The sequence below is a fragment of the Lissotriton vulgaris genome, chromosome 11 (genome assembly GCF_964263255.1).
Source record: "Lissotriton vulgaris chromosome 11, aLisVul1.2, whole genome shotgun sequence".
Lineage (NCBI taxonomy): Eukaryota > Metazoa > Chordata > Amphibia > Caudata > Salamandridae > Lissotriton > Lissotriton vulgaris.
This window is the reverse complement of record NC_141699.1, coordinates 154,381,035-154,408,438: the sequence shown is the minus strand read 5'-3', so window position 1 is coordinate 154,408,438 and position 27,404 is coordinate 154,381,035. Positions and strand designations below refer to the sequence as shown.

At 43.2% G+C, this 27,404-nt stretch overlaps 1 protein-coding gene across 7 annotated transcripts in view; it reads right to left on the bottom strand.

Annotated features, from left to right (window-relative positions):
* The window catches only part of KDM2B (lysine demethylase 2B), a 1,060,697-nt gene that overhangs the window by 174,444 nt on the left and 858,849 nt on the right, over window positions 1-27,404 (bottom strand). For 2 of the 7 annotated variants that reach the window (XM_086942994.1, XM_086942997.1), the window contains 3 exons: window positions 13,633-13,893; window positions 7,157-7,207; window positions 5,227-5,265 (listed from right to left, as the gene is read on the bottom strand). The exons of 1 other annotated variant lie outside the window; for it this stretch is intronic. In XM_086942994.1, coding sequence (XP_086799120.1) covers window positions 5,227-5,265; window positions 7,157-7,207; window positions 13,633-13,893 — 351 coding nt within the window. Of the gene's footprint in view, window positions 1-5,226; window positions 5,266-7,156; window positions 7,208-13,632; window positions 13,903-27,404 lie in introns of all 7 variants that reach the window. 4 more of the 7 variants (XM_086942996.1, XM_086942995.1, XM_086942998.1 and 1 more) reach the window with 4 other exon arrangements.

The window sequence follows — 27,404 nt, the reverse complement described above, 5'->3', positions numbered from 1 at the left end:
GTAGAAGAGCTTGAACCTCCTGTTTGAGTAATGTTTGGTGTTCCAGATAGCCTGTGAGTGCGAGGTGGAATGTTTGTAGGTGTGGAAATGAGCTCCAGATAATGTCCAACACTCACTAATCCGATGTTCTGGATCACCCAATGGGGGGGAAACTGTTACAATATCCCAGACAGGTGTGATATGATCGGGGTAAGGACAAGAGAGTCACTGTTTTGTGGTGGGTGCAGTACTACATGGAGAAACACCTCTGCCTCTATTCTTTGAGTTGTTACCCCTGTATGTGTGCCTGTAACCGCCTCTGAGAGACGAGTGTAGACTCTGACCTCAGTGGTATGAGGTAAAGGCATCTAAAGGTGTCGTTTTGGAGACCGCCATATTGGAGGAGTGACAAAACAAGCCACAGAGAGCTGGTGTTTGTAATAGACTTTCCAACCTCCGTGTCCTTTTTCATCTTTTCAAGGGCCTAGTTAACCTGCAGGCCAAAAAGGTGTTCTTTATCAAAGGGGACATTTAATAGGCTTTGTTTGACCGCTGGCTTAAAGCTAGATGTGCGCAGCCAGGCATGGCGATGCAACAAAATGTTCATGTTAATGCCCCTGGCAGCAGTGTCTGGAGAGTCAAGGGTGCACCTAATGGAGCTATTAGAAATTAGCTTGCCCTCAGCTACAAGCTCTTGTCCTTTTTTTATGCTCCTCGGGTAGGGGCTGGAGCAGCGCCTCCATTGCTTCCCAGTGGGCAGGATCGTATCTGACCAATAACCCCATGGTGTTAGCAATACGCCAGTGATTGGCAGATGGTGCTGCTACTCTTGCCAGATGCAAAATGGCCTGGAAACAAGCATCCTAGGACATGTTTCAGGCATTCAGCCCCAATCAGCCATGATAGCTTGACTCCAGTGGCATGGAGAGCACGGGACACAAGTCTGGGCATACCCATCCCATTCGGGGTGACAAATGCAAAAAGAACAATTGATGGACAGAATGCAGAACAAGGTCATACATTCACCCCGGTGAGCAAAAGAACAATGGATTTAACCCAGATTTCTTGACTGGGGTGAATGTTTGATTTATTCAGCATTCCGTCCATCATTTGTTTGCGTAACACACTTTTGCCAGAGGCATCAATAAACTTCCAAGAGTCAGGTGGAATTTGCCCTCTGACCTAAAAAGGGTGAGGCTTTGTTTTTTGTTTATCGACTCTGCGAGTGATATGGACTCTCGCAGGATCTTTAAAATATCTGTATGTCTCAGCATACCCTTGTTGCGCTATGTGTTGTGCATAGGGTTTTGAAAAAGAAAATCCTCTTCTATAGGTGCCTTATGGAGTGGTACCGGACGGTAAGTTGCAGCCCTGTCAATAAGCTCATGATAAGAGGTTGTGTCATCAGGAGGAGATGGCCTAGCAGGGTACAGGTCAGAATCAGTATCCCCTGTAGGGCCCATATTGTAGCGGACCAAGGATCAGTGGTGCATTCAAAGTTTCATCCCCTGTCCCATGCCTACCTGGGAATGAACAAGGGGACCCCTGAGAAGTGACATTTAATGGATCACCCATAGAATGAGGGGGAGAGGGTGAAGGTGGTGGAGGTGTGGTAATAATGGCTTGTGGTGGTGGAGTTGGTGTAGGAGGGTGTAAGAGACTGGTGGCCTTGTCAGTCTTCTTTTTAGGTTGCACGGGCAGATCAATGGCCTCTCCAAAGGGGAGTTGGAGCTTAGATGGAGGTAGTGTAGGAACCACACTCTTGGCCAGAATACACCCAGTGGGAGGCTGTATTTGGATTTGCTACTGGAGGACAAGGAGTCTCTCCTGCATCTTGTGGAGAATTGGTTTCACTGAATTACCAGAGTCTTATATCGGTGCCGGTCTGCCGAAGTGGTCGGGCCGACGATGATGCCGGTCGGCTCGGAACCGGAGTGGTCGGCTTAAGATGGAATTTAGGAACTGAGCCTGAGGGTGGGGCATCAGACTTGGATTGTCGGTGACTACCATGGCTTGTTGGCCAGAACCAAATGTTTTTAAAGTAGCAGGATGGGGATGTCCGTACTTAAAGTACACTGACCAAGTGCAAGGTCCTGCATCTGGAGGTCAATCAATTTCCAAAGCGGAGTCGAAGTCTTGGACTGGAAAAAGCCTCTTTCTTGGCCGCAGAGGCCTCACGCTGTTCCTCCTCCTCAACATCCTGGTGCCCGAAGATGCCAGGAATATCGTCGACATCTCTCCGCTGCATCTTCAACCGAAAAGATAGACCGGCATTGTAGAACTCTTCTCTGTGGTTGGGAGACATGCACAGGTTGCAGACTTAATGAAGGTCAGCCCGTGGGTACTTTTAGCGTGGCACCTTGGGCCGGAACGGTGTCCGTTCCATCAGCAGGGCATTCTACGGCAAAGACAAAGGGATAGAAAGATCGTCCCAAAAGGGTGGCTGGTCGAGGGCATCGATCCTGCAGGCAATACTTTTCAGATTTGGAAACCCACAGATGGGAACGTGTTCAACAACAATACTGGCGAGGGTAAAGGTGAATTATGAACCAAGAGGAGTCCGAAACCTTTTCGAATCTGTGTGCAGTAATACACATCTGAACCCAACAGCGGGAATAAAACAAATCTAACAATGGAGTAGATCCCCATGCACATTATCATCAAGAGGAGGAGTCACTTAACCTTGTAACTCGAAAGACTTCTTTGAAGAAAAAAAATTGCACACATCACATTTGGACACTAGATGGCAGGAGTATGCAAAGCATGTGTATCTACTGTCACACATGCTTCGAACATAAGAGTGGGCATAAGACTATGTATAAGGAAACACTATTACCTTTTTGACAAAATTTAAACAAGGATGCATACAGGACCACAACATTAGGATATTTGTTCTGAAAGGTAACAAGCTATTTTAGAATACTAGTGGCCTTTATTTTATTTAATCAAGTTTAGTTTAAAGTATGGTAGTTTATTAGCTTAGCATAACAATTAAAAACCGTTAAAAACATTTTCATTAGAGGGTTAAAGGGGCACACTAATCTCCAAATAGGGGATTCTTAGCATGAACACGGCACAAGGTCTACGTCCATGAGCACTCCCTTTAAAGAATATCAAGATTCACATGAGGTGTGAAACGCATTGCGAAGAATGTGAATAACTCAATAATGAATATGTTGACTTACAGCTTTGAAAAAGCCCATGCCTAACAGGCTGTATGAACGGTGAAACACGTGTTGGCTGCAAAGTGAAATGTTTTATAAACATACTATGGAAAGGAAGCTTTGAAAATATGAGGAATGTGAAAAAGTTTCAAAAGCTAAAAAATGCGTAGAAAGTGATTACATTGAGGAATTGGACAGGAATGAGCGTTCTACAACAATGAATTTGGAAAAACAAATCAAACAATTACAAGAAAATCGACACTCAACACTACACTTATTCATACCCATGAGGTGGAACTGGCCCAACTCCTAAGAATTGTCAAAGAGCTTTCCACCCAAAAAACTACACAACATAGCGACAAACTGAAAAGCACCTAGGCATACTAGATTAGGTGGTTTGGACCATAACCTTGCATAAACCTCTTCCAAGACTTTAGTCTTGATTGCCACTGAGTGTAGGCTACGGTCCAAATTCTTAGCCGTCCCTCTCCCTACCTTAGCAAAAGATGCTTCTTCTAACCGTACCCACAGTAGGAGGAGAGACCATGGAAGTATCTAGAGAAGTGTCCAGTCAACTGGTGTCTGCCAATTCTGCACATCCGTTCATGTTGAGGTCTAAGGGCTGGAATTCATAAGGTTCCAGTGCCCCTTCCCAATATTACCCAAGTCCTAGCCCATAGAACTAGGGCTCAGGTCTGGGGGGTATTGCACTGGAGTCTGTATTGGACGCCGCCACTCTGGCTCAGTGTCGAAGTAAGGAATGAGAAAGGGGACGGTGCTGCTACGGCAGACAGTATAGACGTCAGGAAGGCCAAGATGGTACGACTGGCACCAGTCTGGATCCATTCGCGGATCCAAGGGGCTTGACTAACGCCCCGCACGAGGGAAGAGTAGCGACTCCTCCCAACCCCAAATGCGCCAGCAGGGACGGTCTGCCCATGAGGTACATGGCCTCAAAACTTGTGGACTTGAACAGAGGTCACTCCGGCTCCCGGAAACTTGAGGAGGCGAAGAGCCAGCCCAGGCTGAATGAACCGTGGAGCTAGTCCTTAAATGACTACGTTCCCTCGTCTCCTCAGATTAGTTCAATGGACAGGGTGAAGTCGAAGACCTCTTTGACTTCTGGCTCTTTTTTTTTGCATTTCTGTGGGACTTGCCCAGGCGATTTAGACAAAGATCAATGACTCTGCAACCGATTCAGGAATCGAGACCATGGCAACAGCGAGCAACCAGGTGCTTGAGGGATCACTCCCTCAAGGCCGTGGTAATGCAGGATGCAGCAGTCAACGCAGGTCTTTGCGTTTGGTGCCTCAAGCGTGGCCACGATGCAAAAAAGACACATGTCCGTCACCGACATCTGTCGGTGACAGGCACTGCAGGTCTTGAAGCCAGATTTTCTAGGGGACATACCTGCTATACCAGGAGAAAGTCTAAAAAAACTTCAACAAGAGGTCAAAAAAAGAGTCTGTCTAAGAGTGACTGGCGAATAGCTCAAGACCTGCGCTGACAGGCACAGAGAGAAAAGAAAGGAAGTCGGAGCGCTAGGGGGGGCACCTATATATGCACCGCACAGGTCACTTCCAATGAGGATGATACTGGCAACGTCATGCGGAGATCAAAGTCACCACCTATATGCGCGCAGGAGTTCTGCTCACAAAATTTCCGGATCCAGGCTCTCGCCTGGAGACAATTCTAAGGTAAGGAATCTGCAGATAGAAGTCTCCATCAGATACATTTTTCAAACCACAATTAAAAGATTCATAAAATAACCTGATAGAGGCTTATGTGCCGAACCCACTCAAATTGGTAACCAGCCCAGTGACTTCCTCTGGATAGAAATACTACAGTTGGACATACGATCAACTTTTCCCACTAAGTAGAAAAGCAAGGTTTTAAAGGCCAACTTCTCCATACATCTACATCGAATATGGTTTTCAAAATTGTTTTGGAAAGTTACTACTGATTTTCAATTACATGATTAACAATTTAAAAAACTATCCTGAAAGCCAACTTTCCAAGTTGTTAAAAAATCAGCCGCAGAAAAAAGTAAAAGCGCAGGGCACACAGATTTTGATAAGTGTACCTTCTTCCTGAAGAGCTTTTCTTCTTTAACAAGTTTTAGCTGTTAAATGAAAGAAAATAAAACAAGAGCTTATTCACCGTCAGCATAGTAAGGAACACTCAAGCCTAGCCAACTACATCCTACTGCAAAGCTATGCTGTGTTCGAGGAATGATGAATGTAGACTGCTTACTAGCTGGCAGTATCATGGATATTAAAGGACAGCATAGCTCTGCAATTCGGTACGGTTGAATTACTACTGTACTAGCTTATTTAAAAAACAGAATGGTTCTCCATGACAGCAAGTCAACATTAAAGCAAGCAAAGCAAGCCTACAATAATGCGAATAAGAGCAAGAAACAGCAACCCTACAAGAGCACAGCTAGAAAGCAAGAAACAGCCAGCCCACAAGGTAAACGTAGCGGTTTAAGCAAAAAAGAAGCAGTTAGAGACTTGGGTAAGAAACATCAAGCCTCCAAAATACAGTTGGAAACTTAAGCTAAGAATAACAAGCCTATAATACATTTAGAAATGCAGGCACTAAAATTAACCTAACCACTTAACATAACATTCTATCTTGTTGGTAGCGTAAGCGTAAAAAAACAAAATCAAGACCGCTATATATTAGGTCCAAGTCTATTTCTTTTATCCTCAATACTAAATAGCTCACAAGAAAGCAGAATTTAGAAACCATGATTTAAATAATGGGCTGTAAATTTAGAGCAAAATACAGTCACTGAACATGCTTAGCTTACTTTGAGTCTGGCTGGATGAAATTGTAAATGAGTGTTGTCTGTATATTGCTTACAAAACTACCAATGTATTATCAATTATGAGTGGCTTTCTGATCTTCGGTGTGTAAAGTGCTTCTGATAACTCAAGCTTTACCAATACTATGCATTTAGCTTGTTGCATATAAGCTTTGAAATGTAGGTATTTATCAGGCATGCCCAACAAACTCGGTCTATATTTTTAACAAAGGTGTGGTTACAGGATTCTGTTTGAAACGCCATTGAGAATTAACCACCTTTCGTGATGTCAATAAACTTCAGTTGCTATACTAAATATTGAACATACACGTTTTTTAAATCTTGAATGGTATAAAAGGAACTTTTCATTAAGAAATGCACAACTATTCCATTGGCCTCAGTGAACTTCGGAATTCTGTTTGCCAGCATTAAAATCTGCGGTGCTAAGGGTACACGCATCATAACTGGAGTGCTAAAGTACAGCCCTTAATCAGAACTGGCTCCTTCCAGTGCTTAGTAAATTGGAGAAATGAATGAATTTGCTTTGATCTAATTAATTATTTTCTAATTTATCTGAACAGTTTGTCTAGACATTATTTCTTCTTTGATTTCCAAGTTGTGTATACTTGCGACATGTTTTTGGGCTTTTCGAGTTTTTCATATATTTACACTACATATAAGAACAGGCCTGGATTGTCCTAGTCCATGCAATTATTTTCTCTGTATATGGACAGTGCAAAGCAAATGGATGATAATGGCACATATGAAATGTAAGTTGGCAGAAATGTAAGTTAAAATTTCGATAAGTCTAGCACGTGTGTGTGTAATTGAACAGAAATCATAATGGGGCTATTCGCTTAAGATTCTTTATTGAATTTTAAGACACTTTATTCACATTTGCTTTTCTTCAACCAAAATCTATCTGTATGTTGAGCAAAGTACAAAAAGTCTCCAAATGTTAAGAAAATGAAATTGTCTGGGGCTAGATCGATTACTTCACCATAATGAACACAACGTTTCTGTGTCAATTACATTATGTTTGAGTTATCGCTATAATTTACATATTAATATAGAGGTAATCTAGTGCAATCGGTTAGTGTTATGTTCTAATGATGAAAGGCAAAACAAACCAAACTATTCTGATTTTTAAGGCATGATTAAAACAATAAACCATAAATCAAATCAGGCCTGTTGGCAGGCTTACCCTTTTTAGGAAGTGTTGCCTGCAGAGAACACGCAAGGGGAGGATAACGGCCTAAGAACAATAAAAATAACCAAATGAACGAAGGCCATTAACATTACATTAACACCACAACACAATATCATTGAAAGGCAATAACATTGTAAATGATGAATGAGAGAGCTCTAGCCTGCACACAATGCACACCCATAGACTAGTTCAATATATACTTAATGTCACAACTGGTTATCTAAAACTACTGTCAGTTCTGCACACTATGCTGCCAATGGGACAAAAAAGACTGTGATTCACTGTATGCATACACTGCGTTGTTTTTTTTCACTTAACAAATGAGGCAAGTGTAAGTCTTAACAAGAAGGGGAAGCCAATCACAAAATTTATAATCTGCGTACCATACTACCTAAAACAATTTACAGACCATTCAATACCAAAGGTGCAAGTACTGTACACAGTCAATCTCAGTCTTCTTATTGCCTACAGCATGCTATTGGCATCAAACATATATGCAACAAGTTTAAGAAGAGAATATAATGCAAACGATTTTAGTACAAAATATATACTATTTGTGGCAAATCTGGATCAACATTTCTTCCTCTGTGACAAAAGCAAACACTTTACTATGGAGTGGACTCCTTGGTTTAGCAGTTACATCACTTTCTGTGAGTGTTTTTCATGAGTAGTTCAACATTCTGTCTGTGGCACAGTGTCCAAAGTTCTCCTAAAAACACTAAAAGGTTTAGTGGGAGAGGCTGAAATGTAAGGTTATGTACATCCCAACAAGCCATGTAGATACCTTATATGCAAGCAGAAATTTGTTCAACAACCTTCACCAGAACACTGCATTTTATCCCTGATAGAGATGGATCTGGGAAGCTGTTTAAAACAGGAGGTAAAGGGATGTGTATGGCAGAGAATTGGAATCAGTTGATTAAACTCGTAACACGGAAAGTATGCTGTAAATCTGCAGGAGACTGGGAAATAAATGTACTTAGGTAAACGATTAATAAACTGATGAGAAATCTAAATCCTACACCATGCTTAGAGCAAGTATGTACTATGCAAAAAAAGGCATGTGCAGGCAGATTTTACTCTGTACCAGTGAATACTTTAATGCCTTCCATTCTCTTCTATTAATTTCCTATATTGTTATACTTTGAGTTAGTTCATCACTCAGTTTACACTGGAAAATACGCGACTGTAAAAGGTATTTACTTGCTCTGTGGAGCTGAATTAATTATTAAACTCAAGTTGCAATATTGAAATACCTAGACTGCGCCAAGATTATACCATTTTCTACCCTACATACGATTCTTCGAAGAATTGACAGACCGTTAGAAACAAAACAGTTTACATGCACCATACATTTAAGGCAGACAGGATATTAGAGGAGGGTATAAAAAGGAGCTCTAGAAGTGGGAGAAGGAGATTCCCTGAAAGGAGTCAATAGTAGTGAAGAAAAATGGATATCAAGCCTCTGCTTATTACAGATTAAGCCTGGACTGATACCACTTAAAACATAATTGAAGACTTGCAAACCACACTCCCACTCTGATCATTCATGAGTAGCCAGTAAGATCATGGATATCATCAACACAGGACCAATGCAACATCGGAAACACAGGCCTTCGTTCTAAGCCTCAATTTCTCCAAATGCAGAACAAGAGAATGAGGACGAGCTCTGAAAACACCATCACATATTCCTACCAATTGAACAAAATAAAACTGTTGAATGACCTCTGCATTTTCTTGTGTAGTGGTAAGCAGCATGTGCAAATCCAACAAACAAAAGGCCCCGGAATTGGAAGCCATGATCCGGCCAATCCAACCCGATTTACCTAAAATGATTGAATAGAAAGTTAAGTCCAGAAGGATTTCAACAATCCCAAATAGCATTCCCCCACCGTTTGGGAAGGGAACTGGGAATATTGCCAACTCTGCTACCCTCCTACAGCATCGTCATCGGATAAGCTCTTTTCAGGGGGTTGTGGGCAGGCACACACCTAGAGTTATGAACAGGTCTGCTCATCATGAACCCCTAGTTGAGACGGGGACAGGTTGCTAATCTATAAATCCAGAGATTGGAACTGAAACGCTGCATGGACTAACTATAAACAAAGGGTAAAAGATAGGCAAATATACCCTTCTAATAGTCACCCATAGTTTCTAAGTTGCTCACTACAGAACCGGCTCTTATAATCCCAAATAAATAACTGTCCATAAATGACCAGAAAGTAAAGGAATAACTATAACTCTCCAACAGATTGCAATAAGTGAAAAATAAAAGTTTCCGGATGAACAATAACTAATTGTGGCCACAACATCTGATAAATGGCACAGTGCAATTTAAATGCCATACTCCTCTTTCTTTGGAACGACAGTTTTAATGGAAAAAATCACAATGGTTTTATTGAAAAATTCCTCCTTGTTTGTAAAGTGAGAATTCTGTTGCAGCACTGCTAGAATAGTGCATGGAAGGACTGACCCTTTAAAAAGGGCAGGGAAGATAAAAGCTGATGGGCTCATTTTGAGCCTACCTTCTCGTGCGATGGTTGTAAGACTCTTATCTGACTGGACTTTAATTAGCTCCAGTAGCCAACTATTCCTTGTACCTAAACCCCCTGTAGTTTTCAAACATTCTATAAAACAGGACCCTTTTGAAAAAAATCTAATACAAGGTTGCTCCCTTTATTCATAGATGGACTCTCACTGGGAAGTGCTAATAGTTCTATTGCACTTTCTCCTCTGGCTTAGCTTTGGAATTCGCCCCCCCAGCCCCTCTGTAATATACTAGGGAAACATATCTTACTACACAGACAAAACTAAAAACCTGGCTTTTCTCTTGCAAGTAGATTCGGCCTCCTTTTTCTTATCATAGCATCTGAAGATTACTTGGGGTGGGAAAGTACCCTAAAGCTCACTTTAATTCATTCAGTCAGGATACGTCAACACCTCAATTGAGCTCACTTCGACTAGCATCCCTTGAGATATGGTTAAAAACAATGCACACGTGTAACCGTTTTTTCCTGAAAAGGTCTGTGTGATTATAACCATTTCTTTGTAATATGGGTTCATAAAAAAGGATCACAACCTTTTCAGAACTTCTGAGCAAACACAACAAACGGGCTATATTTTGTTCTCCAACCACCCTAGAGCTTTGGATATGGACAATCCATGATCGGTGAGCAACAAAATTATTTGGTTTTATGATACTGTACATTTTATTACATCAAATCTAAACTAATGAACAGGAATACTTTGTAATTATTTTAATAGTTTGACAGCACTCTATGGATCTTGTTTTCCTTGTCCTCTTCTTCAATATGTACTCCTAGTATCTCTAAGCACAAAAACACTTTTGATTACAAAAAATAACGTTTGCCAGTCTGCTCTAATGTTGCTCTTTTCTATACAGCTGGAATTCCTGGTGTACCATGGTATGGTTACCTGTATCAAACCAGCATAATATTGGTCATTTGCATTTGCCTTTAGGAAGCAAACACTTTGGCCACGTGTAATAGAACAAGGCCCATTTATAAAAAATCCTGAACACAAGCGACCAGTCACACAACATAATCTTACTTGATCATACAACTTTTTCCTTTAGAAGACTTTTTATATCTGCTGATTCCCCTGAAATGATTAATCTTACTAAGGAGATTGCTATGGTCTCACAAAAAAGTCAAAGTAGTGATAATAGCCTGGGCTAAGGCAAGAGCTTTTTTTACCTGCCCAAAATAAAAAACACTTATGACTGTACAAGTTTAAATCTCTCTGACTAGGACATTTTACCAAATACAATACTTTAGCCATCACATGTGTGAATCCTCAAGTTGGGTGAGACGAATCTAAAGTGGGCTACTGGACTGTAATCCAAGTGCCACAAAATGTGCCTCAAAACATCCCACATGTAAGCTAGTGATATTGAAACTGCTATTTTAATTCAACAAGGTGGGCGTCCAGGCTAGAAATTGGCAATACAAAGAAAGTTTCTAAGAATTTGAGAACTGGAGTTACAGAGATTAACAACAGGTGCATGTTCTTTTTTAGGACTCCTTCACATTTATTACTAGCAAACTCTACTTACAGGCCAAATGAAGGATGGGAGTTAACTAAAGTCGAGGTCAATGCACAGCTTCAAGCTAACAGGCTGAAATATACAGCTTGGTCCAACTAATTTTCCATTTTACAACTTAGATACAGAATAAACACAGAACGCACATAGGAATCGCCCTAAGAGCTACCGTATGGTTAATCTTGAAAGACAAGTCTATGGAAGTCCATACATGAAACCCTTGATGGGTCATTAAAAGAAGCTAAAGGTAAATCCAGTAGAATACTGAAACAAGGAAGCATATTTGCCATTAGCATTTCCCCTAAAGATGAGAAAACCAGGGAGAAATAAAACACAGCTTCTTTGATATCCAAATTATGAAATTTAACCTGGCTGGAATGAGTGAAGGAAAGACACGAGTGGAGCGATGTGGTCTATAAAGAGATTCAACAATTCATTTGACAATAGAAAGATAGATAAAGAGGATCACCTTCCTTCCAAGAAAAACTGCGAGGGTCAGGGCAGGTACAGACTAATACCATCTCACAGGAGTAAAAGAAAGTAAACATTTTGCAATACAATTTCGAATCACAGGAAGCCCTGGGGTCAAAGGCAAGCTTGTTTAGGATAACATTTTAATCCAACAACAACAGAGAAGATCAGAGTCTGTGATTGTCCTTGCAGCAGTAGCATATAGATGCTGTCCATACACATCAGAATCACTCTTCCCCCGCAGAATCCCAAGAAAACATTTCATGGGAAAAAGCTTGCCTTCATCCTTAAGAGGTTATTATGTTAAACCTTGCAAGAGGGAGATCACCTTAAGAGAACCAGATATCTATATGCTTACTTTGAAGATTCTGTGAATACTCTGTCAGGGTTGCAAGCTTAAAATGGAAAACACCTTATAATGGGAAGGTGTTCAAACCCCAAATAATAAGCAGAGGCAATAGATTAGGCAGACATTACACTTTTTCCTCAGGCTATGTTATTTTCTACATCTCTTACATTAGGCCTCTGGCATATACAACATTGCAATGACATAGTTGCAAGCCTTAGTGATCTATTGAATAATAAACCAGACTATGTTCGACAGGCTTGAAAACTGAAATAGACTAGGAACATCTCATTGATGGCAGTATCGCTTTCAGCAGGAGTAAAGTATATGCCATAATGGTGTCTTGGGTTGTTCTGATGAAGAGAGGCTTATATGATTTCAGGACTAACTCATTTTAGGTGGAGAGGTTCACAATCAAGATAGGAAGATTAGACAGAGGTGTTGTACCCCAAGAAATGTTAATGGTAGGCTTTGATATTCACTAAGATGTTTGATGTGAGCAACAGCCAAGGTACTCGAATTTGAAAATTGTATTCTGCCAGCAGAGCATTGTGACCAAAGAGAGGGGTTGTTGATAATATCAGCTTCTAATAACAAGCCCACACTTTCTTTTTGGCACTCTCACATGTAACAAAAATAAAAGAGTGGTGGTAAGCGTCCTGTGCTTCCAACAGAATTAATTACCCTCTTGAACAGATAAACTTTGCATTTTTCCAACACAAGGGACTGCTAGTCTAATAAGGTCCAGGATTGACCATTGGTTTCTTTTCAGTTTTGCAAAGATGAATCACAAGGCTAAAGTCCCTTATAATACAAATGCTATAGAGCAACCAAAAACTACTTCAGGTCAGATCAACAAATTTAAACTTAAATCAGGTAGGAATGTTCTACGGGTTAACACATTTCTTGAAAGCACCAATATTTTTCCTGCAGATAACAGGATAAAATATTGCATGGCCATAACAGCCAATGTTATTCTTCAAAATCTAATAAAACTAGAACCATCAAGTTAGATAGCAGTCAATGTCTTAGTAGCACCAAGATCAAAATAATTTGCAGTTTGTTCTATATTAATTCTGAATATTACCTTGTTGGACGTACTGGAGGGGTGGGGAGGGCAGACACCAGTTTATGTGTGGAAAATGTGGAGGACTGCGCTTCAAGGAACTCAGTCCATCTGTATTATGCCCTTGTGATTAAAACATCAATTATTAAGGCCTTCTAAGGCAAGGTTTAACAGTTTGTGCCAGGACACAAAGAACAAAACACAATCAACTTTACAACAGGGATAATGCAGGTCTGGATCAAGTGGATCAAGTACTACATGGCTTGAAGCGAAACTGTACATAACACCCATCTGCAAAAATAATCTGGTCCCCTGCTACTTCTATAGGAGCCCTTTATCAAATAGACATTTAAAATTCTAGAGGCTAATACCTGATGCCAATTGTTATTCAGTTTTTCACAATCTACCATATCTATGTGTACAAATGTAACATTTTTACACCTATAGTGCAAGATTCACAAGAAGGAAGCACGGCCTCTTGGAGATGCAACACATTGAATCATTGCAACATAAAATTCTCGTACCCGTTTTCTAACACCAGGCTCTTGAGGTTTCTCGATTTTTCGTTTTCGTTTCAAGTGCACTTCATCTGATTTTCTCCTTAGAATAGAATCTATAGGTTGATTTTGAGGAAGATCTTCGGGTTCCGTTATGGGAGTCTCCTCCAGCTCTATTTTTCTTTGTGTAGCTTCTGGGACTTCTGTATTTTCACGATTTGGCTTCTGTTCCTTTAGAAGTGATCCCGGTAGGTTGGAAGCATATTTAAATCCCGGCCCCCTTTTTTGCTTGTGCGCCAAAAAGACATAAAGACAAACAAACTTTATATCTTGTATCCAAAGATTAAAGTTGTGTTCATTACCAGTCCTGCTAATTAATGCACAAAAGTCACTATTTTAGGAGCTCTATGGATTTTTATGAAATATTTAAGAGGTTTTAAATGACTCTTTCAAAATTACATTTATTGTAATTTTTTTAATACACTATATTCGACATAATCTGAACTCTACAGTTCTAAACCCACAGTAGATAATATTTTAACCGAAGCCAATTTCTGTTCAGCTTTTCTAAACCTTCAGCTTGTGCCCAGGGAAACCAGCTCTGAAGAGCTAAACTGCTACCGGGGACAGGTTAGCTGATCTACCGGTGTAATGCAAATTAAAGACATTCTTCTTCCATTTTATACTGATGATATGGAGGGTAAGAGTACATCCATAACACCCTTAACTTATAATATCAGTGAAAAACTGAAAAAACATGGCTTTGGGCAAAGTGAGTAAAAATAAACTAAAACCTAAGGAAGTAAAAAAAAAAAACAATGAAAACTATGAAATAAAAATTAACATTTTTGGGTGCATATTTATCTGCAAGAAATATTTATTTGGAAAGTGCTCCAAAGAGAACTATCTTTGGCTGGGTCCCATTGGGCATTAGAACGCTGGGGATTCATGTTCGTAAAACAAAACATTTTCTAGCCTCCCTGAAGGAAATGTTCGATTTTTTTAAGGATCTGATGGCACAAATTATTCCCAACACTTTCGTTCCTGGTAAGGACAGCCTTACAAAGCAGAATACATCACATACATTACAAAGCTCTGCTGCCTTTTCGACTAGGTATGCGCTGTAAGAATACCATGCATACATTTTGTAAGAATGTTGGAAATGGAACTACAAAACATGTAATGTCAGCAACCAATGACAATCCGACAGTAAGCTGTGCCATACTGCATTTGTCCCCTTTCTTTCCTCTCTGAAAGTTCCCAGAACTATATATAATCCTTGAATATGTAACTGCTGTTTCGGTTCCAGTCCTGCAATAAGTATAAAACCATATCAATGTTTCTGAAATTTAAAACAAGTCCACATTGAAAAGAAATGATCATTAAAGTCATCCAACACAACAGAAATACCACGGTCACCACAGTTAAACGTTTACCATTAACATTTTCAGGGCTGCAATAATAACTTAAAAGGGTGGGATAACCTTCGCCTCCATATCCTTAATAGACTCAAACTTTTTTTAATCTAATGGTGGGACAGAAGGCAAGGATCATTCTTTCAAAGTTTCCCAAGCTTATTTATATCCGCTACTGGATTAAAATACTTCTCAAAGGTAGAAACTAAAGACCCATCAGCAGCTCTGATAATTTCTATTAATATGATTTTCAGCTAAAAACTTGGAAGCCAAACACCTCCTAACAGTGTGGGCCCAACATGTGGATGCAGCTATGTCCATTTCTTGCATAATCTGCCTTATGCGTCTGCGCATAAGAAATAGAAGAAAACTGCTGCTTTATTTTTTTTTATAGCTGTTTTATACTACGCAATCCTACACTATGCTTCATTATTTAAGGAAATGTTGGATAGGTACTGTTCAAATGTTGCACGTATTACAAGTTTCCCTTTAAATTCCAGTATGTGTGTGAACAGCCTATCGAGCGAATACCGGAATTATAATGTGATGGTAAACAAGACAGACCCACAATTTTCACCAGATATATTTCAGTTGATCAAACCTGCTAAAATTTACTGGAGTAAAAAAGGCTAGGTAATTACCACAGCATATAGACTTTCATAAAGTAAGCGGACATCGTGCCTAACATCAGGGAGTCCTACCACATCAGGTGACCGCGGCGGGGAGAGCAGATTCCCTTCATCGGCTGGAGGTTGCTGTGGGGGCAATAGAGGCACGCCAGCACGGGACTCCATTTCCCAGGAGTCCGTGCACCTTCCATCTGTGCCTGAGGCCTGCCCTCCCTCCTACCTGCTCCTTCAAACTGCTCTTGGAACCCGTTGGCGAGGGTCCCGCATCGCTGCACCAGCGGACATCGTGCCTAACATCAGGGAGTCCTACCACATCAGGAGACCGTGGCGGGGAGAGCCGCTTCCCTTCATCGGCTGGAGGTTGCTGTGGGGGCAATAGAGGCACGCCAGCACGGGACTCCATTTCCCAGGAGTCAGTGCACCTTCCACCAGTGCCTGAGGCCCGCCCACCCTCCCACTTGACCAACTATTTAACAGAGACCCGTAACCGCTACGCGGAACGCGAGCGGGAATGCGCCCGGGAGAAGGGCGGGACAGTCTGTGACAGTCCGGGACAGACAAGGGCAGGGCTGGGCCACCCCCCGTTCATCTGGACTAGCGGACCTCTGGTATTTGTGATTACAAACGCTACTAAGGTATTGCGGGTTTGTCGGTTGGGTCCCTGGTTCTCTGTGGTTGCCCACCAAAGAGATAGAAAGCCGAGGGCTTATTTTTCCATATTTAAACCCACAGGGTGTATTGTAGAATGGGCAAAAGAAAGATAGTGGATGGGGGCCATGACTAAACCAAAAAAAAGGGAAAAAGGCCAAAAAAATCAAAAGCACAACATGCTGCATCCAACTGTGTTCTCTCAAGCATTGAACTGATTGTAGAAGACTGCGAGGAGATACTGAAGGGAGCTCCGAGTGCAGAAGAACTAGGTAGTCTAGATACCACAATAAAGGGCACAACACATAAGAAGAACAAAGTAATCCCGGATATATTCTTAAAGAAACCGCATTTTACTAGTCCTGTTGTTGAGATTCATTCCCCCCCATTAACTTCCGGAACGCCCAAGGTCACACAAACAGTACAGGGATCCAATTTGTCTAGCAAAGGGGAGGTCCCGCCTGGAATAACAGAGCTTCCTGACCCGGGTGGGGATAAGTTTGTGGGAGTTGACTGGATTGTTTGCACTAATAGATATGCCGCTCTGGAAGGGGAGTCTAGAGAGTTGTGTGAGGTATTGCAACAAGATACTGGATCAAGTAAGATAATCCCAGAGAACATCGTAGATTGTCCCAGCTGCCAGAAATTTAAAGGGAGTATTTTAAAAAAAATGGGATCCCTAGGAGCGGATTTTATCACAAATAAAGAAAATGCTGACTAATCTAATCAATCAAGGGGGGAAGCAGGTTGTAAGTGTCCCCCAGTCATTAGCCCTAGCTACAACCTCAAAAACAGCTAGTGCACTATTAACACCAGCAATTGGCCCCCAAACTACTGGATTGAGGGGCGCCCAATGCGCTCAACAAGCAATGGTGAGGCCCAAATTGACAAAACATGTCACCAAGCAAGTTGCCCCATCAGCAGGTCTTATCACAGCAAGAGGGCAGGCTCTCAAAAATACACCACAAATTGAGGCCAATAGGCCGGCAAGGGGGTGAAATAGCATTCCCAACACCTATGTAGAGGCAGTTAAGCAACAGGGCCTAACAAGCGGAACAAAGACTGACCTGGGGGATAAAAAAAAATAACCTTAGAGATCCAAAGGAGGTAGAAAAACCGTCATCTTTTGGGTGGGGGGGTTGCTAAAAGACCTAATGCCCAGAGCACTTCATCCCACATAACCAGAAACACTACCATCTACATGACAGGGGTACCGAGGCTTAACCCTAATGTATATGAGAGTAGGAATTCTATCCGCAACAAAGTTATTCACTGCCTGCGCCATGTGAGAGGGTGCAGGTCAGTCATCAGGGAAGATATGGTTAAAGTTACAAGACTGTCCCTGTTTAGCTCTGTTACAGATTGTATTGAAATTCAATTGGGTAATACGGCACTGGCAGAAAACTTAGTGACCCTGGAGTACAGAACTTCACCCCCGGCGTATTCAAATATACAAATTAGACAGTCTCCATTATGGTCAAAAGCCAACTCTTATGATGAGTCAGACCTCAATAAAATTGATTGACTAGGGAAAGGCACGCAATCACACAATGTATTACATATACATCCAATAGGAAAAACTGAGTACCGGTCTAAGCTCATTGCAAGTGACATTGAGCCAGGGGAGGAGAAGCTACCTAGTAAAGAAGTCTCTGGGCTGATGGGGAAAAGCAGAGGCCCAGAGTATACCTTACAAAGCATAACGAAAGAGGGTTGTGAGTTCCAAGTTTCTGCCAATGGCATAGTTGAGAACTTAAAAATAATTAATCTGGTCTCTTGGAACATAGCGGGTCTCTCAAAAAAACTGGATAGCCCAGAATGGAACCAATTCATTGAGAGGTTTGAGATTTGCTTGTTCCAAGAGACATGGAGTTTGATCCCACTTTATAAAAATGGCTATGCTACCTATTTTATTCCGGCAACCACTGTAGGGAGAGGCCGCCCATCAGGCGGTCTCCATATATGGATTAGTGTGGCATTAAACTGGACTGTTTTGGTGCATAAGTTACCAACAGATGATATATTACACATTTCCCTTAAAGGCCCTCACACTGTAACAACCATAGAATTGTTTTGTGTATATCCTAGAGGCACACCGGGTGGCCAATCTTCCTCTACGATAGCAGAACTTGATTCAGCACTAGCAGGTGTTCCCCCATTGTCTAATAATATTGTAGGTGGAGACTTGAATTGCACATATGAACCTTTAACTGATGAAGATTTGGTGGGATCCAGTGCAGAGGATTTAAGACAGTCTATTCCCTTATTAAATCTGGAACCCATTAAGAAATGGACTCCAAGAGCGATACAACTAAATGCTCTAACATTAGAACACAATTTACGCGCTCTAAATGGGAGGACTCTCTCTGATGCAAAGGGGGCAATGGGGTATAACAGACTTAGTTGCCCGTCGCGCATCGATTATATCTTACTGGATACCTGATCTTGGGGAATACTAGTGGACATGGAGGTTATACAATCTCAGGATAGCGATCATAACCCTCTCTGTATGAAAATTAAAGGGGGGAATGAGGGTATAGCGACAAATGGCCCATTATTGATCACTAAAGAAGTAATCCCTACGCATTGCAACCGCAAGCTAAAATGGAACAGAGTTGTGTGCCAAGAGGATAAACTGATCAGTATCAAGGAGTTTGTGCAAATAGAAACCAGAGTTCTGGCAACCTCCACGTCTCTGCAGGCGAATGACCCAAATTTTAATCTAGTTGACTCCTATAAAAACTTAATAGAGAAGATTGGTGCCTTCACCATGGGGGAGACCAGAGGGCCCACAAAACAAATTTCACAACAAGGGAACCCTCGGTACACGTCAGGCTGCAGGGCAAAGAGAAAGGTCATTTTGTCTTCTATTAGGAGCAAAGATCCAATAGCAGTGAAGCTAGCCCGAAAGGACTATCAAATCAGTATCAAATTGGCCAAAAAAGAGTGGGAGGAAGAGCATTGGCAGCAACTTAAAAAAGCTGACGGCTTGAAAGATTCAACCACTTTCTGGAACTTGGTAAACAAATTCGAGAGAAGGGGTGTAGAGCCCATACCGAATCATATCACCGAAGACCAGTGGCACACCCATTTTGCAAAATTGTACTGTGATCCAGTAATTCCGGGGCATCACATAGTACCACCAACCACAATTATATCACAGATCCATAGTGACGCAGGAAACCTTTTACTCCAGAGAGGTACACGACGCCATTGTAAACATATCTCCTGGATGGGCTTCCTGGCGACTTATTATTGTATGCACCCGAATTATGGTCAGACTTCATCGCCCTCCTAATGAATTTGTTTCTCCAGGGATATCCTGTCCCTGAGTCATGGAAGGGTGCTGAGGTAGTGACCATATACAAGAAAGGCAACAGAGAGGACCCTGCCAACTACACACCAATAAGTCTAATTGACACTATTCAGAAAGTAGTTGGCAGGGTCATCGTTACCAGAATAGGGTCCTGGATAGAGGAAGGTAATATACTTACCTATTTTCAGGCAGGCTTTAGACAAAATGTAGAAACAATAGACCAGGTCTTCAGGTTGTATGCTATTTATTGGAAGTCGGTGTGTGTTGCAAAGGGTAGTCTATATCTGGCCTTCATAGATTTAAAAATGGCATTTGATTTGGTCCCCCGAGACAAACTCTGGAAGGTACTACTGGATATGGGGTTCCCGAGTTATCTTTTGGAGTTGATTGTGAGGCTCCATCAGGGAAACTACGCCAGAATTAGGTGGGGGGCCCAGGGACAATTAACTGGGAGGGTGCCTGTACAGAGGGGATTCCGCCAGGGATGTGCGATGGCTCAGACATTGTTCTCCCTCTTTATCAATGGGGTGGTAGACAATTTGAGGGAGGACTCTGCGGATGCCCCTGCCCTGGAGGGTGAGAAAACACCTACCCTCCTCTTTGCAGACGACACTCTCTTATTGTCCGAAACCCCTTCGGGGCTCCAGAAGCTACTAGACAGATTCAGTTAATTTTGTGCCGAGAGGGGGCTCACTGTAAATACAGCCAAAACCAAATTGATGGTGCTGTCCGCGGGGGAAAAAGCCAGGAGAATAAGTATAACCCTGAATGGGTCCCCATTAGAGGTGGTGGAGGAGTTTGACTACTTTGGTGTCAGGAATAATAACAGAATGAAATGGGACTCCCATGTGGCCAAAATGCTCTTAAATCTCAAAAGAGCTTCAGGAGCAATCCTGAGAAATCAGTGTTTGTCCATCAGCAGACCGGTAGCTCCAGCTCTGGCAGTCTATGATGGCAAGGCCTTGGCCTCTGCTATCTATGGCTCGGAGCTGTGGGGATGTGAAAACACCACGGACCTGGTAAGAGCGGAGAATACGTTTATGAGGGATCTAGTCGCCCTTCCGCCCTCCACCCCTCTTAAACCCCTTTTTATAGACATGGGTAAGCACTCAATTGCAGACGTAGTGCGCCTCCGTCCTTTGCTGTTCTGGGTGCGCCTGCGAAGGACACCAGAACTGGCAAACTATGCCTTGGTGTTGGATGAGCTGATTAACTTGAATAGTTCAAATAAGATCCACTGGCTAAATAAACTGAAGCCGTTGGTTTTGAATCTAGGTTTGGGAGAATTTTGGATCTCCCAATCCCCTCCCCATAAGCAAATTATTTAACACCATCGATGCTAGTGTTATTTTCCTCCTGTGCTGCAGACCACTGTTTCCCATTGTTCATGACGAGCTCAGCTCGTCATGAGTGTATGGAGGTGTACATCATGACGAGCTGAGCTCGTCATGAGCGTCCAAGGGGTTAAAAAATCTATTGGGAATGGTTACAGGAGGAGGAATTAAAAAGTACAAAGTGTGGGGCTCTAACTACAAAATGTATGGAACACAAACCCACTAAGAAGTTAGAACCCTTCCTAGATTTCATCCAAATCCCAAGAGATAGGTTTCTCTTCCTGAAAATGAGATATGGGATACTCCCTCTGAATAAATTCATGGAGGGATGGAAAGGATTGAGGACTCATCCTCTTACCTGCCCTGGGTGCCCATGCACGAGCGAATCTCTACCCCATTTCTTGTTCGCTTGTATAGCATAAAAAACCCAGAACAAGATGGTTAAAACCTGTGTGTAGAGAGCTGGGAGTGAGGGACTTTAGGATTGCTCTGCGTATTCTCTCATCTGACACTACATCTCTGTTTATCGTATGTGGGATTGCTAAGTATCTAACAAACGCATGGTTCATACGAACAAGGCTGCTAAAAACTGTCAAAAGCTAGACCATGGCGCCCAACTTGGTACCTAAACCCACTGCTGTATAGGTATCACATGACTTCCTTATGTAACTATGTGTTTTAAATGTAAATATCCTTTTATCTTTTTAAATCATGAAATGAAACGAATATGATATTTTTAAGTATGTGTTTTATGTCTGAATTGTTTGTATTTTTATGATATGTATATATCGAATAAAGTATTACAACAACATAAAGTAAGCAACAAAATTGATGTTATCGATAAACTTGTAAAAGGGGCCATGTAACGCACCTGATAGATTTCAACCTCCAAGAGGCGGATTACATCAAGTGCAAAAAATATCATACCAAACACTGGTCCACTTAAGTGAGGGCCAGGTTCTCCTAGGAATAGTAAAAGCTGCCCCATCCACAGTTAACAACCTTACTTCTCAATCTAAGACATGATCATCCCTTTTAAAAGCTATGAGGCAATCACAAATAATTCATTTCTTCAAAGATCTCATTGAGAGCCCCCTATAAAAATAAGTAAAACATCTTTATTCAAATTCCATAATTAATACGTTGTAACAAGGTGTCCTGGGCAACCTGATATTTGACCAATTTACACACCAAAGGATGTTCCTCTCCTGGGACTCCTGCCGTTGCGGGGATGGCAGGAAGGTGGGATGACTTACAGAAATTGCTGATCTAAAAGAATAGACCATCTGGATGACAAAGTTTGCTATCTGCGGATTGATACAAAACAAATTAAGGATATTAATGACTTCCCCAAGGGATCAATATCCCTCATCCAAATAATAATGCCCACCATTACTTCCAGGCAGATCTGTAACGTTTATTGGTTCTTACAGACCATGACTGTTCCATCAGAACAAAGCAGACTGTGAAAGACCCACAACCTGCCAAGATCACCAGGAATCCTCCCTGCTATGAGACAGAATAACAGTCAGTAGAATCCTACAAAAACTAAGAACAGGGACTAGCAAATTTCAATAACTTTATGAAAAACTAAAAACCAGACTGGAGGTCTCCCAGTCAGAGTGATCAATACTAAACATGTCTTCTGTCACCTGACTTCATCTGGATTGCAACTAAAAGACAGATGTTGAGCATCCAACCTTGGAAAAAAATGTAGTTTAATGGGAAGTTGTAACTATTTTGCCAAACACCTGCCTCATGTGGAAACCCCGCCACAGGAAGCTCCCTAACCTCCTACTACAGCTTCTCCAGACACGGCTATCTCCTCTTGGTCCCTTTTGGAGGCGTAAAACCATAAATCTCTGGAGAGCACTTTAGTGAAGATGACCTTCAAATAATCATCTGGGTGGAGGAGTTTAAAGACCTACAATCTGTGTGAGGTGGTTAGGAAAAATTCTGTTCAACCTCTGGACCTTTTCCAGTTCCTTGTTGATTGCTATGATCTTACCTTTCCATTGCTGAAGAGTGGCTGTCACAAACTGGAAAACCCCAAGGGTTCCACATTCCTCTTGGTTCTGTTGGTAATAAATCCTAACTACTCACAGTTAATGGCAGTCTCCATCTCAAGGACTCATGATTTTGAAGTCACAAGACTTGGAAATGTTGTCAATCAACTGCGTGATCATCCTCGGACCTCATTCTCTCAATAACACCATCACTGGTTTAACAAGTGTGCAGCAACATGAATTGCAGGACTCCAAAACGGGTACTTGCCACATAAATTAAAAAAACAAAGATAGACAAAACTGGGGTGTCAGGAAGATGTGACCGAGAGCTATGCTAAAATCTGATCTACGGGGTGTGGCCTAGTGGTCAAACATGGCAGAAGCGCTTTAGGCAAGCTCCTGCAGCCACCACCAACATCCTGCGAAATCCTGCCGGAAAACTGGCTTTCTTTACCTACCCGGACCCTGTCACCAGGTAAGTGTAGGCACGGTCGACTGCAGCTCAAAAGGACAAGAGGGTGGCCGGGCGGTGATCGAGAGCCAGCCTGGGTGCCACACGCAGTGCAGCCTAGTATTCAGGATCCTGTGGAGTTGGCAGGAGGCGGGTCGGCCTGCGCGCCTTGTTGGGAACCTGAATACAGCAAGGGGGACGCTCCTGGAACAAATATGCTACTTACCAGTATGCATCTGTTCTTGGCACGTAGGGCTGCTGACATTCATATCTGTGCATAGATCGCCGCCTAGTGTTGGGTCCGGATGATTGCACATTGTTGTCCTGGAAGAGTCTTCGAAGTATCACGAGATAGGTGGCTCCTCCCCTGGACTACAGCGCGCATGGGCATCAACTCCATCCTCAGATTGTTTTTAGCCTTTGTGGCCAAGATGGAGTGGAACTCAGTGAATGATGACCATGCTAGAAGTCTGTGTAAATTCTGCAGCTGCTACAGGCGCCGGGGAGGAGGGCGGGCAATATGAATGTCAGCAGCCCTACATGCCTAGAACAGATGCATACTGGGAAGTAGCATATTCGGTTCGAGGCATGTGGGCTGCTGAATTCATATCTGTGCATAGAATACATAGCAGTCCCTCCATTAACGGCGGTCGCCCGTGCCGGCTGCAGCAGTCTGGAAAAGTGTTTTTAGAACAGCCTGCCCTACAGCTGCCTGCTGTTTGGAGTGCACATCAACACAATATTGCTTTGTAAATGTGTGTGTGGTAGACCATGTGGCTGCTCTACATATGTCTGCCAAAGGAATATTTCCAAGGAATGCCATGGAGGCCCCCAACTTTCTGGTGGAGTGGGCCCTCGGTGGAATGGTGAGAGTACGCTTGGCTTTCAGATAGCAGATCTGGATACATTTAACGATCCACCTAGCAATACCAGCCTTGGAAATGGGGTTTCCTTTGTGGTGTGGTGCAAAGGCAACAAAGAGTTGTTTAATTTTCCTAAAATCCTTGGTCCTATCGATGTAATACATCAGGGCCCTTTTGACGTCAAGGGTGTGGAGCATTCTCTCCGCCAATGGCTCAGGATTTTGGAAGAAAACAGGCAATTCAATAGTCTGGTTGATATGGAATTAAGACACAACTTTAGGGTTAGTGCGAAGCACTACCCTGTTAGAATGAATTTGAATAAATGGCTCTTGGATAGTTAGAGCTTGCAGTTCACTAACACGCCGTATCGATGTAATCGCTATGAGGAAAGCCACTTTCCATGTCAAGAATTGAATCTCGCAGGAATGTTGTGGTTCAAAGGGAGGACCCATCAGCCGGGTGAGGATCACATTGAGGTTCCACTCCGGAGCTGGTGGAGTCCGCGGAGGAATGACTCGTTTGAGTCCTTTTAGAAAGGCCTTAATGGCAGGCACTCTGAAGAGTGAGAGGTGCTGCCTGTTCTGGAGATAAGCGGCCATTGCAGATAGATGTATGCAAATGGAAGCATAGACCAGATTACATTTGTACAGATGGAAAAGGTAACATTTGATATTCTGAATAGACGCATCTAGCGGGTTAATGTTGTGGTCTGCACAATAAATGACAAACCGCTTCCATTTTGCCGCATAGCATGCTCTGGTGGTGGGCTTCCTTGCCTCCCGAATGATGTCCATGCAGTCAGAAGGTAAGTGCGGGTAGCCAAACTCTAGGACTTCAGGAGCCAGATCGCCAGGTTGAGCGGTTGCGGATCTGGATGCTGAATGTCGCCATGGCTCTGCGTCAAAAGGCTGGGTGTGAGACGTAGCCTCTGATGCGGTACCACGGACAGTTCTAGAAACGTGGTGTACCATGGTTGGCGAGCCCACGTTGGAGCAACCAGTATGAGAGTCATCGAGTGCTGCCTGAGTTTGCGTGCCACCAGCGGTATCATTGGTGCTGGGGGAAAAGCGTACGCAAATTTGCCTGACCAGTTCATCCATATCGCATTGCCCTGCGACTGTGGGAACCTGGCGGCGAAGCTTTGGCATTTTTGCGTTCTCCCTTGTGGCGAACAGGTCTATCTCTGGATGACCCCACCTATGGAAGTACGGTTGGAGTACTGATGGATGTATCTCCCACTCGTGCATCTGGTGGCTGTGCCTGCTGATCAGGTCTGCCATCTGATTGTCCTTGCCCGGGAGGTGTTCCGCCATGAGGAAGATGTTCCTCTGAATGGCCCACTTCCACATGCTCTGAGCCAGATGAGACAGCTGCGGAGAGTGTGTTCCTCCCTGCTTTTGAATGTCGTACATGGCTGTCATGTTGTCCGTCCGGATCAACACGACCTTGTTGCACAGATGTACTTTGAAGGCTTTGAGTGCCATGAAGATTGCCATCAGTTCGAGAACATTGATGTGCATCTTCTGTTGCTGTTGCGTCCATAGTCCCTGCACTGTGTAATGGAGTACATGAGCTCCCCATCCCTGGAGAGAGGTGTCCGTTGTCAGGATGATCTGTGGCACAGGCTCTTGGAACGGTCAGCCCTTGCAAAGGTTTCGTGGATTCCACCAATGCAGAGAGTTGTATGCCCGACCGCTCACCAACACTAGGTCTTTTAACTGCCCATGAGCCCGAGTCCACTGACGTGCTAAGCGCTCCTGAAGCGGGCGCATATGTAGTATCGCGTGCGGGACTATGGAAATGCAGGAGGCCATGATGCCTATCAACTGCATGAACACTCTTGCTGGAAGCGAGTGTTGAGGTCTGAATTTTTGTATCAGCGATTGAATGCTGCTGACTCTCACTGAATTCGGCTGTGCTGTGGCCGCCAGAGTATTTATAGTCACACCCAGATACTGCCGTATGTGGGCGGGCTGGAGGTAGGATTTTGGGTAATTCAGTGAGAATCTCAGATCGTGCAGGAGGTGAATGGTGTGGGACATGTGGGCGGCACACTGCTGGGCTGACTTTGCCTGGATGAGCCAGTCGCTCAGATAAGGGTAGACGTGAATGTTCCGTCTCCTGAGATGCGCCGCCACTGTCGCCAGGCACTTCGTTAACACCCTGGGTGCCGTGGTGACACCGAAAGACAAAACCTTGAACTGGTAGTGCTGGTTTTGGATGGTGAACCGGAGGTATTTCCTATGTGAAGGGTGCAGTGGAATGTGAAAGTACGCATCCTTTAGGTCTAAAGTTGCGAGAAAATCCCCCTGACTGAGCAACGGGAGCACTTGCTGCAGGGTCAGCATATGGGAAGTGCTCTGACAGGATGTAATGGTTGAGTGGCCTGAGGTCCAGGATGGGCCGCAGGGACCCGTCCTTCTTTGGTATTAAGAAGTACAGGGAGTAGACCCCTGTGCCTCTTTCTTGCATAGGCACGAGCTCTATTGCTCCTTTTTGCAGCATAACGGTGACTTCCTGCTGCAATAAGTGCAAATGCTCGGCCGACATAGGACGGTTTCTTGGGGGCATGTTGGGTGGAGTGGATGTTAACTCCAGACAATAACCGTATTGAATAAGTTTCCTGACCCACCTGTCTGTGGTGATGGACTTCCAGACCGGCAGGAACTGCTGGAGTCTCCCCCCGACCGGAGTTGTGTGGTCGGAGGCAGTGACAAGGCGTCACTGTTTGCTGGTGGCAGAGGATCTGGAGCTGTTACCACGACCTCTGCCCTTGGCGCTGTTGCCACGATATCCACCTCGACTCTTGTTGGTGTATGTGGACTGAGTGTTGCCCTTGTAGTACTGCGTGAACTGGGAGAGCTGGCCCCTTGAAAAGCCTCTAGTGTTTGAGCGACGAAAAGATCCACCCCGAAACTGCTGGGACTGCAAGGCACCCATGGATTTCGCAGTCTCCGTGTCCTTTTTAATTTTTTCTAGGGTGGTGTCAACCTCCGGGCCAAACAGGTGATCTGGGTTGACTGTTTGGTTAAGGATGGTGGTTTGGATCTCTGGCTTAAATCCAGAGATTCTCAGCCAGGCATGTCGCCGCAGCATAACACTAGTGTTATAGCCCTGGTGGCGGTATCAGCCGCGTC